We start from the raw sequence: 16,451 nt of genomic DNA on the forward strand, positions 1-16,451 counted from the left end.
TAAATCTCTCCCTAAATCTCTCTAATTACTCCGAGCGGGAGCAGCGGGTCTAATCTTGTTTGTTCTTCCTCTCTCATTTTATTGGATGGTGTCGATATTGAGGTCTGCTGGGTCTCTGCTGCGGCCAAGTCAGAACTCCGGCCAACAGATTTGTTCCAAATGGAAAACTCTGTACCAGATGACTCTACGAGGAATGATAGATCCGTTGCGGGGGAGACGAGAGAGCTTTCAGGCCCTGCCAGCATCTACTGGCAAGAGAGGATCCTGGGTAATTGGCAAAATCCGGAAGCTCTCCGATTTGCTTCAGGTATGGAAATCTCTGACACAGATGACCTGATTTACTCACCCGCGTATGCGGAAAATCCCATGATGCAGCAGTTTTGTGATATGTTTGTCTTTGATAGGCATCTGGCCCGACAGAAGCGGCGGTCCACATTATTCACAGTCACCACTTCAGCATCACCTCATGCAAATGCAAATGCACACACACACACACCTCAGATATCACTCTGAACATCACACTTCTCATCTTCTAAAATGTGATGTTATTTATATAACATGAAGCGTTTTTTTAATTGGACATCTTTAATTGTCTATTAGAGACACAATTCTCCTTCTCACAGACTGTCAATTCCCAGTTCAGATGTCAGGTGATATTGTTTGTCGCCCAGGTGGACGGCCGTTCTTCTCCTCAGGGTGAATGTGTTTCACTGAAGGTTATTTCAGGGATGACAGGCAACATCCGCTGAGGTTCCAGGTTTGACTACTTCATCCCTCTAGACTGATAGAAGCCCTCGGGAGACTCGAACATGACATCTACAAAACTCAATGAAAACTTCACTCCCCAGGATATGGAGTGAGACACTAAGTCTGTTGCCATTTATGTGACAGGCAAGCTTCACATTTTACCCCTGCACAGCATCACCTGGCCTGCGTATCTGTCATATAACAAACGGCGCCGTCTGAAGTGGTTTTCGCTGCATTAACTGCGGTGACAGGCTGCTGCGTTTCTGCTCAAGAGTTTACAGAAGATTTCTGGAATCTGACAGTTCACTTGAAACTGGCAACAGACATCTTTGAACAGATACACATCTTCAACATCTTTAACTGAGAGGAAACCAGACCCACCTGATGTGGACCCATCCTTTTTGTGCACATCTAACATTTGATTCAAAATACATTCACATCAATTCAGATGATGACTTTAATGCAGAAAATGAATTTATGTTATTCCTGTTTCCAGTACAAATTCTCAAAAAGATATATACATTTATTTCAGAAGCAAAATGACTCTATATTAAGGCTTATTTTCTGCTAAATTACTTTTTACTGTTGAAAATTCTTTGTAAATCTGCCAATGGGCATAGAAAAAAATCTTGTTTCTCCTTCAAAGTAAATCTATTTTTCTTAAAGTGATAGTTTGGTTTTCTTAAAGATAATGAGTTGGTCATCATTTACTCACCCTCTAGTCAATTTTTAACCTGTATGACTTTCATTCTTCCGCAGAACACAAAAGAAGATATTTTGAAGAATGTTGTTAACTGGTATCCACTTTATTGCATTAGTTTTGGGTCCATGCAATTAAAGTGAAAGGGTCCCACTGGTGTTTGGTTACCAACTTTCTTCAAAATATTTATTTTTTGTACTCTGCGGTAGAAAGAAAGTCATAAAGAATTGAAATGACGAGAGCTTCAGTAAATAATGACCATGTTTTAATTTTTGGGTGAACTATCACTTTAACTTTAGTAGCATTTTTAGTTTTAGGCATACAATCAACAACAAGACTTAATATATTATGTCATTTTGTTTCTCAAGAAAATATGTCTTGAATTATGAATTTGTAGATATTTGCAATACAATACAATATGATAAAACTGAGTTTACCTTTTTCAGTGTTTCCAGTGTTGAATTCTCTACTAACTTTTTATTGTTGCGCTAAATAGGCATTGTCTATTGTCTGTGGGGTGTCCTGAAAACAAAAAGTCTTATTCAAAGACGGATGCATTTAAGTACTTTAGTATAATTTCTTTGTGTTGTTTTTTTAAACAGTGATGCATTTTGAATAATTCGGAGTCAAAGAAGCAACAGATTTTTTCCTTTCATCTTTGACATTGTTATTTATAATTTGTGTGAGTCTTATTCTGTATGATATGATTCCTGTCACGGGAGTAAGACTCGCCTCTGAAATATAAAGTGAATTAATGAAGAATTTAACAGCGTCAGTGTCATAAATATAAATTGGAGTTTTACAGAAAAGCTGTGGAACATTGAGGCAGATCTGCCCTTACACGGCTGTAGGCACAGCGTGCTGATAATTCAGTCTGTGTGTGTGATTCACGCGGTGAAGGTCAAACATGAAGGGCCGCAGGAGTTCAGATGTGTTTTTATTTGACTGACAGGCCGAATGAGGCTGATGCTGAACTCTCGCTTTAATAGAACATCGGGAGAAGAGCAGCTCATCCTCTAGTGTCTCCTCACATTAAAAATCACATGCTGGTTTAAAGCTAGCGCAGAAAAACTCTTCTCCTTGCAGGCCACTTCTCGATTTGAGTGTGCACTAGTGAGCAAACAAACTTTATATGACTTCAAAACCCCTAACAACTCTTAATTATTAAGCATCTCTACTGAATGCATCTCAAACCGGCCCATAATACGGCAAGATAACAGACGTATGCTAATTTTGCTTCATCAGGAAACAAGTACCGGCATATGTTGTGTCTTCCCACAATCCCCCGGGGCCTCAAACATCTCTCTTGTTTTCTCATTGTCTAAAAGAGAAAAATGACATTTTGAATACAGGTATTTCAGGAGACCAGATGGTGTAAATTCCCACACCGCCGTCTGTAAATAAACTCCACAGACGCTGTCAGCTCAAAATTGCTTTTTATCCGAGGTTAGCAGCATCGAGTGAAGAGATCCCAGATCAATAAAGATTCCTGAACAAGAGGAGCATCCTCGAATCCCACCGCAACTACATCACTTAGCACCTTCTAAAGAGAGCGAAACGAGACACTGTCACTGTGAGAGAGACGGTATGAGAGCGCGAGTGGGCGACACGCGAGATGAGTGACTGACAAAATAATGGCTTTTTCTGCCGGCCTAATGAATCAAAGCGTATAAATCTGCTCTTCTGAAATCAATGAGTGAATAAAGCTCATCAAATGAAGACAAAAGCTCAGCGTCGGCCATGTCTCCTGGAGATCATTAGCTTTGATGGATGCGTACGCCGGCGCCAACAAAAAGCGGGTGGGCGGTTCTGATGGAGCGGAGAGGGCGTGTCCACCAACATCACACATCTGGGACAACAATCAATACACCACCACACAGGAATCATTGATAATATGAGGGATGTGACGTTATGACAGGACGGTTCGTCTTATTCTGGGTTACAGTCGTATTTCACAAGCTGAAGGAAACTTTGGCATAAACACGCATTACAGAAAAAGTCACATGGAAAGGTTTTCCTCAGCAATGGATTAGAGATATAGTTGTAAATATATATATATATAAATCCATAGATGCCTCATTAGTTTCTATGGGCTGTGCAGTGTTGTGGCATCTCAACTCATTGATTTTTGTTGTGGTAGTGACAACAGCAACTGAAATGTTGACGACTCCAAGATGGCAGACGTGTCTGGTGCGATCAAAAGTGGCATCTATGTATATATTTCTATGCTTTAACTCTAATCTAATGGGTGTTTATTCGGTGTCTGATTAAAACTGACCGTAATTTTAACACAAGCCTTATTTAACATAAAATGAAGTATAATTATATTCAACCAAAGCCTGTAAAATTGAATTTATCTCTAATTTATTGTAGTAAATTTAGATTTGACAACACCTGAAACCTGAAGACCTTTTCTTGCATCTTATATGGATTGGACAGTGGAGAGTGAGACAGGAAATAATGGGACGAGAGAGAGGAAAGCGAAAGCCGTAAGTCGGGAAAGGACCACGAGCCGAGATTTGAACTCGGGTCGCCGTAAGTCGGCATATAGTTCATTGGACCATTTGGCACCAACACACAACCTGAAACTTGAACGTATAAACCCCATGAGAGTTACTCAGCCTAGCAATGTAAACTCATTTGAACCGACCGGGAAAAGATATGAGCAGACACAGGAAAGTACCGGATGACGACAAACTCCAGTTTTATTCAGACAAACATTTTCTCAAGGAACCGTTTTACAGTTAAAACAAACAAAGAAAAAAAAGCAAAAGTCAAACAAAAACAGAGCAAACAAATCAGCCCAAAACATGAACATTTCACCAGGACTTGATCAGGAGGATCTTAGACAGAGGGAAATTAGACAAAGCGTTGAGAGAGACATGAGAACAGAGAGACAGACAATGACAAATCTCTTCCACTGAACTGGTGCTGGTGTTTGACCGGGGCGTGTATGAACTCTCAGAACCGTGTCAATGCAGTTGACCACTTGTGAAAACAGGGCTCAACACCTGGTGCTCCACCTGCCCCACATCAGTGGACGAGAGACAGAGAGAGAGAGAGAGAGAGAGAGAGACATACAGTAGAGAAGGGTATCTAAACTACAGTTAGGAGGACAGGAGGGCTTTTACACATCCAGACTCAGGCAAGGCAAATGGACAAAGCCACATGACATCATTACATTACATCTCCAAGTTGAACATTCAGCGTTTTTCTTTTCGCTTTTTTACACATGAATTATTGTCTTTACAGAGTAAAAAATATAGAGGATTAACAAAGGAAACTCTTGGAAATATGGCCATCGAAACTGTATGTAATCTGTAGCTGCAGGTGTGTGTGTGTGTGTGTGAAAAAACATCTGTATCGAAGCTTTTATTGCACCTCTGTACAAGAGCGAAGCAGGCAGAGACGGGACCAAAAATGGAGGGTTGCAGGCCAGGCATCAGACACACAGCAGCACTGGAGGAGGGGAAAGGTCACCTCAAAGGTCAAAGGTCATGGTTTAGATGGGCCAACATAATGTTATGAGTTCTGCAGAGATCAGACATGGTCTGCACTCATGACGCTGATGTCATCTGAGAGATTAGAAAAACGAAAGTGAGATTCAGTCAGTCATGGGCCAGGCCCCCTCACATCAAGAACGACAACTATATTAGAGTCCACATCAATGGTAAATAAAAAAAGATCAACATCTTTAATGGGTGTAATATTCTTTCAAATTTAGGGAGCATTTATTTTTGTAGTTATCATCCTTGGTGTGAAGGGGCCTTTTACCTGACCAGGGGTGCGTTCCCCATGTTTCCCATCTTTTGCCAACTGTGGTCGCAAGTTCTGTCGTTCAAGCATAGTTCAACGATTTCAGTGTTTCCCGAAACCGTCGTTCCGGCGATCAATCGCAAGCGGCGTCGCAAAGTTGTGTGGTTGGAACTACAGGTCTAGAGCTTTGGTTAGAAGCATAGTTCCTTGATATTTTGACATGTAGACTTAAATACATCATGCTTTTAAGCAAAGTAAGCAAAAACATGGGGTGCCATCATTCTAAATATATGCATCTTTTAGTTTGTCAAGAAATTAGAAGCGCTGTTTTTTGAAAAGTGCATATGCGCTTAACCCTACGTGCTCTAGGACCTTGGGGAATCCCTGGCCAGAGTGACGTAGGAGGAAACGTATGAATGAATTATATCGTGAAATAAAACAACCAAGAGCATAAATGATAACAAAAATAATTTAAAGAAGCAGCGTATGTTATTTATAGAAATAATATGACATTAAATAGTTCTGAACACATTCATTAGAAGACTGTATTACTCCCCCACATATGTGACGTCAACAACTATATTGTTGAACCAACGTGGTTGATAAGCGACAAAGTTACTATGTTTTTTGGAAACAGTCGTCAGTAGCTAGTTAGTTTTCAAATGATGCATCGTCCTACGTGGTAACCAGCAAGTTATGTTGTTGTTCGGGAAACGCACCCCAGAATATATAAGATATTAAAAAGGGACATGCAGCATAAATACAAATTCAAAAAAAATCTTTTTCCTCCTCTGCAGCTCTCAAATAAAATTTTTGCTTTTATTCAAATGTGGCAATTTGTTACGAGACACGCACCAACCAGAAGCATTTGCTGACCCTGAAGTCTTCATGCACAACATCCGAATAATAAAATAAAACAACTTAAAAAGAAAGTGTTGTTCAGTTCCCCACACGAATTACATGTGATGAGTGTTGTTATTCTCGTTTCATCTCCTTTTTGAGATTTGACAGATTATTTTCCTATTAATCAGATTATAAAAGAACAAATCAAATGCGGAAATTAAGTCTGAATATTAATTTCAGGGTGAACTATTTCATTACAAAAGGATTTCAAATCATAAGTACATCGAATATCTCTTCCGCCCCGTGACGAAGGATGATTTTCTGAATTTGAGGAGAGGAAACAGAAAAGATATAGAAGAAGAGGTGCGAGGGAGTCGTAAGCCATCAGTTCTTTCCTCTGTTACCCATAATCCCACAGGAGATTCCCCTCTGGGTGCAAGACGCCTCATATAATCCATCTGTACCAGCCTCTATTATCACTGAGCGAAACATCTCCTCCTGCGAACACACACACAGCAGAACTCGCTGCCTCAAAACACATCTGACGTGGGTGAGAACAGACAAATGTGTGTGTGTGTGTTCATACAGTCAGAGAGACAGGTTTAATCTGAAAGCAGCACTAAACGGTTCTGAAGTGTTTCGGTCTGATCAGGTTCACAGACTGACTCACAGACAGCACGGGCAGCAGGCTGATGCAGGGGATTGTGGGATTGACGGTAGAGCTGAGCAAGCGTCACAGCGTTAGTGCTGAATTGATGTAAATGAGAGGCGTAAACCCAAACAGCAGCTAATCGTTGTGAGGCAGTCTTTATAAGAATTATTCACCCAAAATTCTTTCATCATTTATTCAAACATTGACCCCCATTGACTGACAGATTTGAAATGTGAATAAATGATGACAGAACTTTCACACAAGAACGTGTGCCGTTTAACGTTTTAAGCTTGACAGACCATCTAAAATCATTCAGTTCCACAAAACGAAAAAACTCAAAGTGTTGACTTTAAAGAGATCTCACGAGCTGATAAACAACCATCAGTTTAACTGAAGAAGATGGATTATGGGAAGCAGAAGTCACCTCGGGCTCACACAGTTTTTCACAAGTGCACAAATCTCTGTATTCTGCGCTTCAAATGTGCTGACGATTCGAAACTCGGAAGGCAAAGCCGCGAGGCAGCGTTCTCTCCAGCGAGCACGACTCCACGACAGCCGTCACGGAGAGAGCTTTTTCATTTGCCTTCTGTTTTCCTGTGAGCGGAAGCGTTCGGTAATGTTTGAAAAGGTCAGGCCGATGAGGCGTTTGATTGCTTCTGAATTCTGTCGAGCCGAGACGCTCGATCTCCAATGAATGTATCATAGAAAGTCAATGCAAAGGTCAGGACTCACTTAAACACACCGAGTCTGTTCAGATAATAAAAGAAAAAATGATCCAAAAGACAACACAAATAATTACAGCTTAATGCTCCTGCTTGTTTTACGCTGTTGGTTGGTTTAAACGTTGGTCATGCTTCTCGTCACAGATTTGAAACATTAAGGTCTGACAAGCTTCAGATTTGTAGCGTGTCTGATCTGAGCTCACCTGATCTTCAGGTCTCACATGTTGACTGCTGCGTTCTGCGGTGGCGTTCATGCATACGACCACTGAGAACTTCACATTAAACCTCTAGAAACCTTCTAGAACGGCCAACCCCTGAAAAATCTTATCATGCATGTCTACCGTCGCAATCTAGAGTCCACAAACAGCCGTACTAGATGTGATCTAGAACATAGGAACGTCCCAGAAGATCTGTGTTTTTAAACATGGGAAATCAGAGGATAGGACATGAACAGCCAGCCACAGAGAAAGAGAGAGATAATGATGTGGGGAAGAAATGCAAGGACGGCTTTGGATCCAGAAAAGGACCAGGAGAGAAACCGCGCAGTGGAGGGGCGGGGCTGGAATGGCTTCAGAACTGTGCATTTTAACATGGGTCCCTGGTAAATCAGTGGAAGATGGGTGAGAGGAGCTACCAGACGTAGCCCAACTCGTCATCCTCTGCATCCTCGTCGTCCTCGATCGCCCCACGGGGGTGGAGTCGGCCCCGTCTCTCCTTCTGTCTGCCCCGCCCGTGCTGTTGAGACTCCTCCTCCTGATCGTCTAGTAGGATCACGGCACCGCCGCTGCCGAAGTCACCAGATGTCTCCTGATCTTCCTCTACACACACACACAGAGGCAGATGAAAGAGAAGATGTGTTCTGAAGTAGATCATTCATTATACATAAAATATGATGTTTTATACATTTTACTGAGAAGTCAAGAAACACTGTTGGATAAAAAAAGTTTTAGATGTCATACGATGAGTTGTGTGTATATTTCTGTGTGTATACCACAGGTTGGAATGCGTGGTGTGTATGTATAATAGACTGGATTGTGTATATATGTGTGTGTCACAGGTTGGGTTGTGTATGTCACATGTTGGGTTGTGTATATTTGTGTGTGTCACAGGTTGGGTTGTGTATATCTGTGTGTGTCACAGGTTGGGTTGTGTATATTTGTGTGTGTCACAGGTTGGGTTGTGTATATTTGTGTGTGTCACAGGTTGGGTTGTGTATATTTGTGTGTGTCACAGGTTGGGTTGTGTATATTTGTGTGTGTCACAGGTTGGGTTGTGTGTATTTGTGTGTGTCACATGTTGGGTTGTGTATATTTGTGTGTGTCACAGGTTGGGTTGTCTATATTTGTGTGTGTCACAGGTTGGGTTGTGTATATTTGTGTGTGTACACAAGGTCAGGTTGTGTATATTTGTGTGTGTCACAGGTTGGGTTGTGTATATTTGTGTGTGTACACAAGGTCAGGTTGTGTATATCTGTGTGTGTCACAGGTTGGGTTGTGTATATTTGTGTGTGTCACAGGTTGGGTTGTGTGTATTTGTGTGTGTCACATGTTGGGTTGTGTATATTTGTGTGTGTCACAGGTTGGGTTGTGTATATTTGTGTGTGTCACAGGTTGGGTTGTGTGTATTTGTGTGTGTCACATGTTGGGTTGTGTATATTTGTGTGTGTCACAGGTTGGGTTGTGTATATTTGTGTGTGTCACAGGTTGGGTTGTCTATATTTGTGTGTGTCACAGGTTGGGTTGTGTATATTTGTGTGTGTACACAAGGTCAGGTTGTGTATATTTGTGTGTGTCACAGGTTGGGTTGTGTATATTTGTGTGTGTCACAGGTGGGGTTGTGTATATTTGTGTGTGTCACAGGTTGGGTTGTGTATATCTGTGTGTGTCACAGGTTGGGTTGTGTATATTTGTGTGTGTCACAGGTTGGGTTGTGTGTATTTGTGTGTGTCACATGTTGGGTTGTGTATATTTGTGTGTGTCACAGGTTGGGTTGTGTATATTTGTGTGTGTCACAGGTTGGGTTGTGTATATCTGTGTGTGTCACAGGTTGGGTTGTGTATATTTGTGTGTGTCACAGGTTGGGTTGTGTATATTTGTGTGTGTCACAGGTTGGGTTGTGTGTATTTGTGTGTGTCACAGGTTGGGTTGTGTATATTTGTGTGTGTACACAAGGTCAGGTTGTGTATATTTGTGTGTGTCACAGGTTGGGTTGTGTATATTTGTGTGTGTACACAAGGTCAGGTTGTGTATATTTGTGTGTCACAGGTTGGGTTGTGTATATTTGTGTGTGTACACAAGGTCAGGTTGTGTATATTTGTGTGTGTCACAGGTTGGGTTGTGTATATTTGTGTGTGTCACAGGTTGGGTTGTGTATATTTGTGTGTGTCACAGGTTGGGTTGTGTATATTTGTGTGTGTCACAGGTTGGGTTGTGTATATCTGTGTGTGTCACAGGTTGGGTTGTGTATATTTGTGTGTGTCACAGGTTGGGTTGTGTATATCTGTGTGTGTCACAGGTTGGGTTGTCTATATTTGTGTGTGTCACAGGTTGGGTTGTGTATATTTGTGTGTGTCACAGGTTGGGTTGTGTGTATTTGTGTGTGTCACATGTTGGGTTGTGTATATTTGTGTGTGTACACAAGGTCAGGTTGTGTATATCTGTGTGTGTCACAGGTTGGGTTGTGTATATTTGTGTGTGTCACAGGTTGGGTTGTGTGTATTTGTGTGTGTCACAGGTTGGGTTGTGTGTATTTGTGTGTGTCACATGTTGGGTTGTGTATATTTGTGTGTGTCACAGGTTGGGTTGTGTATATTTGTGTGTGTACACAAGGTCAGGTTGTGTATATTTGTGTGTGTCACAGGTTGGGTTGTGTATATTTGTGTGTGTACACAAGGTCAGGTTGTGTATATTTGTGTGTCACAGGTTGGGTTGTGTATATTTGTGTGTGTACACAAGGTCAGGTTGTGTATATTTGTGTGTGTCACAGGTTGGGTTGTGTATATTTGTGTGTGTCACAGGTTGGGTTGTGTATATTTGTGTGTGTCACAGGTTGGGTTGTGTATATCTGTGTGTGTCACAGGTTGGGTTGTGTATATCTGTGTGTGTCACAGGTTGGGTTGTGTATATTTGTGTGTGTCACAGGTTGGGTTGTGTATATCTGTGTGTGTCACAGGTTGGGTTGTGTATATTTGTGTGTGTCACAGGTTGGGTTGTGTATATCTGTGTGTGTCACAGGTTGGGTTGTCTATATTTGTTTGTATACACAAGGTCAGGTTGTGTATATTTGTGTGTGTCACAGGCTGGGTTGTGTGTATGTGTGTGTATACAGCAGGTTGGGTTGATGTGTGTGTGTGTGTATGTATACCACAGGCTGGGTTGCCCTGTCTGCGGGATCCCGCGATCTCATTGCCGTATTTGTCTACACACCAGCACTGTCCAGTACTGGCATGACACTGTGTGGCTTTAAAATAACCATCTTCAGTACAGCGCGGTACATACAGCCCTGCAAACAGACACAAAACACAAAGGAAACAGATCAATACACCGACTATTAGCAAATCAAATGTGATTTATATTAAGCTGCTCTGACATTATAAAACATCCAAATTTCCATTATAATCCACTACATAAAACAGAAGAGTGTGACTTTTGGGATTATTGATGTTGATTGGTTCGAAGAGAGTCAAAAGGCGCACTGACCTGTCAGACTCTTCCTTCGGCTGTGAGATTGAAGCCTGTTCATCTCATTCTGACACGGCATGCCTGGAGAAACACACACACACACACACATTTAAAACACAACGAGGACATGTCAGCATGAGACTGGTGTAATAAAAATAACTAGTTAAACAAGACTCAGCTACCTGACGTACCAGCTTGTAAACACACAATTTGAGACAGCTTTTTACTGAAAGATTCATGTGATCTTCCCAAAAAAACAAGCGAAGCATTTCTGCTTTAAAACTCTTTGCTCATCTCATCTCTTGGATGTCCATTTTAAGCGCAGTTATGTAAAAACACAAGCAGAGTATCTGTGACCTAAAGATTTTATGACGCACGTTAACATTAGTTAGATTTTATCATTCTCACCGTCAGGCTTCTGAAAGCAGTAACACCATTCGTTGTTGGACAGTTTTCCGTCTTTGAACGAGTCGCAGGAGTTGAACAACGGTCGCATGCACAGCTCGTATTTATCCAGGTAAATGGCGCTGAGCTCTGATTGGTCGAGGAGCAGGTCGTAGTTCATGTCCAGCTTGTTGAACATCCAACCAAGAGAGTCTTTACAGATGGGCAAAATACTAGTGTCAAAACCTGCAGAAGAGAGAGAGATGGATGATCAAAACTTATTCGGGCACATAAATAAACGTCATTCCTCTCTTGAATCCAAATATCTGTCACTCACGTCCTTGAGCTGAATCGCTCGCTGCGCTTTTGAGGTCTCTGTTGGCGTCCGTGTGCAGAACCCCGAACCAATCTTTGAGTCTGGACGCTAAACTTCTCAAATCTGCATCTCTGCAGCCTATACGAACAGACAAAAACACACTAATGTCTATATTGACTTGGTATGCTTTTTTGTTGAGAAATCTTTCTCAAGACGAGACTGGAAATCAATGGGATTTTCTTAGGAAAACATTTTAAACGCAGGTGACTTCATCTTACGGTTTTTAAACAAGATATCTGAGATTTTAAACAGATTTGTTTTCGTATGGAAAGTCAACTATTTAAATCGATCAATCTGTAGTGGAATAAAATCCCGAAGCTTATTTAGGTGGCAATTGTTTATCGTGGGGATGCCAGGAAACTGTGATTTCATTTGCCATCTGCGTCAGAAATGTCAGTGATTTTCTCCCGAGACCCAGGAGAAAATTACCTGCGGAATTACGGTCGTGGATTACTGTTTTTGACAAACACGGGGGCCGCGTGGTAATTTAATTCCCACTTGAATTAACATGTCTTAGTTTACGAGAAGCTATCGGCCCAGAAATCGCTTTGAAAAGTGCCGCGGGGCTACAATTTGCCATTTTGAGCAGTAATGAGAATTTTGGCGTTTGGCAGAATAGATGCACGTATCAGAGACTGTTGTATGAAACGACCTACATGAAAACAATTACATAGACATTAGTTTGGCAACGCGTGAGACACTACGGTCTCCTAAACCCCACTATAAGAATTATGATGGAGGATTCATATAAATATCGCAGACATAACCGTGAGAAACAATTAAAATCAGAAAACAGCTAATGAGGATTAAAACACACACATGCTTGTACAGTACACAACACACATCAGTTCCACAGAAATGCAAAAATATCAGCATACTTTAATACACACAAATTCACCTTATCAAAGCGTGTGTGTGTTCATCTGAAAGTGTTGTATTGTTTTGGTGGTTTGCATGAATCATGCCTCCGAACAAAAACATGATAACACAGCAGTGTAATTCCTCTATTATACTGTAGGAAGAGAGATATCGCCGCTCTGCCATGGACACATTCATTTCCCTGTGTGTGCGTTTTCTGTATTCCAATCATAACTCTGCTTTACACTGTTCATAAAGAAACATAAGAGCATTGGTTATAGCCAATAAGAGGGATTTATAGAGATTTGCCTCCCTCTCTGTGTGGGGGTATATCCACAGTGAACACATTGGTCTGGAATGATGTTAATAAAATGTATTTTTTAATAAGAAAGCGCTGAAGATTAACCAGGTCTCAGATTCTTATTGAAACTGGTGAAGTGAATGTATAAAACCACTAACATAAAGAAACCGAAGAAAAGGAGAGAAGTGATTGAACTGGGGGCCCGGTTGAAGCCCGAGTCAGATCCCGTCCCACGATACACGTACAAAAATGTACGGGTGCAGTGTTGGACCCCTTCATGTCTCAGGACCCCTCTATCGCACACACTATAAGTGTTTGTTGGACATGTTAGCATCAATATTAACCCATGACCTTCATTACACTTACATTTCTCATCATGTTCCTGCAATGAAAGCGTTAAAAAGTCCACTGGAAAGACTAGCGTTCTGTTTTTATGAACTGCAACTTGGGATGCACACATCTACTCCCACGTGTTATTGAATGGGTGGATAATATGAGGCAAAAGTTCCTGAGCACTTGACTGCAGTTCGGTGACTTTTGAAAGTTTGATGAGAGGGAGGAAGTGCAGTATGTTTGATGGTGTAGTAAAGAGTTTGCAGTACAGCACTATAGAGTGCTGTGAACACAGTGCGAGTCTGGTGGTGTGTGTTGATGCAAGAGTTTGTGCTGCGGTAATGAACCTACTGAACGCAAAGACCTCATGAATCTACATCTGCTGCACAGCTAACACACACACACACACACAACTATATGTTTTATTATCTCCGTGGGGACAGTCCATAGGCGTAATGAGTTATATACTGAATAAACTGTATATTTTACCCCCAACCCAACCCCTAAACCTAAAGATCGTAGAAAACTTTTAGCATTTTAAGATCTTCAAAAATGATCGTTTGTACAATTTATAAGCTTTTGTGCCCGTGGGACCTCAATTTCTGTCCCCACAGTGAAACAGGTCCCCATTAGTTGGTGTGTATTCAGGTTTAGGTCCCCACTGATATATAAAAACCAAGTCCACACACACACATTTTAACATTTTCAAATATACATAATTTAGTTTTCTTTTTTAAACAGCACATAACACATCTGAATGACTGCTGTTTAATAACTAAAATACAACACATCTTACCGTAGTTTAACCATGCAAACAATACAACAAGAGATTTTCTTCATGCACGCAGCAGTGTGATTCATTTCCGAAGTAAGTGTGTGTGAGAGCCTGTCTACACACGCATTCATTGCCGTCCTATTGTTTAAAATCTTCTGGACTTTAAAAGAAGAATATTTGCATCCAGCTGGATCTCAACACCTCTACCTATCTGTGTGTGTGTGTGTGTGTGTGTGTGTGTGTGTTGTATTGTGTTTGTTGTTGTAGTTTCTTGACAGAAACATGTGGAGTGTATTTCAAATCCATCAAGAGCAGAACATTCTGAAAGTTTGAGTGTCAGCAGGGAAATTACTTTACTGAATAACACACCTGTCTAACACACACACACACACACACACACACACACACACACACACACACACACACACACACACTTAGATAAATAACCAGATCTGAAAGGAAACACATAAACATAAGTTTATATTATTATTACATTATAACAAACACACATCGACAAAGTTTTCTCTCTCTGAACTCTAATGTATGCACAGAAAAGGAGAAACAGGAGATATCAAACCATACTAAACTTAAAATGACACCACAAAATTCATCATCCAAAACCTTGAGACATTTCCTCTCTGTCTTTGATTGACAGGTGAGTTTTCTGCGCTGGCATGTTGAGCTATCGCCGTTATTAAAGGACTCGGCTGTCAGACGTTGATTGTTCCGGCATGCAGCCGTACGTGCGGCGATAACTGCTGACTCTCATCACCGGGACGGCCGTCCTCTGCCTCTGTTAAAGATAATCGCTAACAGCAGCGGGAACATTCACACACTCCATTATAAACGGATCCGGGATGACGAACACGTTTAATTCAAACAGACACAGATATTAGTAGTTCATCACAGAAAATGATTTCTCAGAGTGATTAACAGCAGGACACGAGCTCACACAAACGCTTCTGTCATTCTCTCTTTCTACTGCCTCAGCAATAATAAGAGTTCAACACATTATACTTTGTCATATAGTCACATATAGAGTTTGAGAGAGAGAGATTATATTAATAACTTTAGTTAAAGGGACAGTACACCAATAAATGGAATTCTAGATTGTAACTCTTTTCTGACAATGACTATGGCTGCTATTTAAACCTTTTTGTTTTATAGCTCAGTTGGTAAAGCACTGTCGTAAAAGTGGAAGAGTTATGGGTCATGTATCAGGGATGTGAAATTAAAAAACACCATTAAAGTTCATCATATTCTTGAAAAAAAACGTACACAAGTCAGTTTTAATTTTTAAGCTTGACAGCTTGCACATGACTCGTGAATGATATAGTGTCCACGAACACAAATTCAAAAATTGGTGCTCACGTTTTATTCATTCATTCCCTCGTTTTACATCAATCCTGTTTTGATTTATTGATTTTATTCCTCTTTCTTCCGCTTTGTGAAAAGTTTCTCCATCACAGTCCTGCCTTCCATGTTTAACGCTTGTCATTTGTAAAACATCAATGTTTCTCGGCAAATCAGGCACAGACTCTTAATTCACCACAATTAGTTTTCTCCATGTCATGTGCGGGCTCTGTACGTTTACTTTCAATGAACAAAGAGAACATTCTGCTTAACATCTGCTGTTGTGTCCTACAGAGGAGAGAAGGTCAATGTGCATTTCAGACAACATGAGGACGAGTAATTGATGACGGAGCTTTATCCGCTCAAGGTCCTTTAAAGTCTCTGCATTGATTTTACACTTGACTTTTTTAAGAGAATCCACACACACAGAGTGATGCAATGTGATCATTTATTATCATTATGTAGTTAAATTAGACAGACTTTGTGCTGTATCTCTCTCAGTTTCACTGACTGCGCCCGTGTCTGGAGGTGTGAATCATATTTAATAAGAGCTTTCATGAGCCTTTGCAGCGGGTGTGTGTTAAAGTTCAGTACTGTATAATACATTACTAAAAGTGCATTTTTTAAATGCACTCTGAGGCAAAAAACATGATTCAGTCTTGTTTAATTAGACAGAAATCAGGCCAACAAATCATAGACTAAACATTTGGATACACTCCACACACCCCAGAGATAGAAAGAGAGAGAGAGAGAGAGAGAGAGAGAGAGAAGAGAGAGAGAAGAGAGAGAGAAGAGAGAGAGAAGAGAGAGAGACGGAGAGAGACGGAGAGAGACGGAGAGCGAGAGAGAGAGAGAGAGAGAGAGAGAGAGAGAGAGAGAGAGAAAGAGAGAGAGAGAGGAGAGAGAGAGAGGAGAGAGAGGGAGAGAGAGAGAGAGAGAGAGAGAGAGAGAGACAGAGAGAGAGAGAGAGA

The 16,451-nt window shown here is 41.0% G+C and overlaps 1 protein-coding gene across 1 annotated transcript in view; it reads right to left on the reverse strand.

Annotated features, from left to right (window-relative positions):
• Positions 1-4,128: 4,128 nt before the first annotated feature.
• Positions 4,129-16,451, reverse strand: part of spock1 (SPARC (osteonectin), cwcv and kazal like domains proteoglycan 1) — an 83,421-nt gene continuing 71,098 nt past the window's right edge. Inside the window, exons 8-12 of the mRNA XM_079479365.1 lie at positions 11,822-11,938; positions 11,509-11,730; positions 11,119-11,181; positions 10,784-10,921; positions 4,129-8,238 (exon numbers count right to left, since the gene is read on the reverse strand). Coding sequence (XP_079335491.1) covers positions 8,051-8,238; positions 10,784-10,921; positions 11,119-11,181; positions 11,509-11,730; positions 11,822-11,938 — 728 coding nt within the window. The 3' untranslated portion in view covers positions 4,129-8,050. The remainder of the gene's footprint in view (positions 8,239-10,783; positions 10,922-11,118; positions 11,182-11,508; positions 11,731-11,821; positions 11,939-16,451) is intronic.

This window comes from Barbatula barbatula (assembly GCF_947034865.1).
Source record: "Barbatula barbatula genome assembly, chromosome: 18".
Classification (NCBI taxonomy): Eukaryota; Metazoa; Chordata; class Actinopteri; order Cypriniformes; family Nemacheilidae; genus Barbatula; species Barbatula barbatula.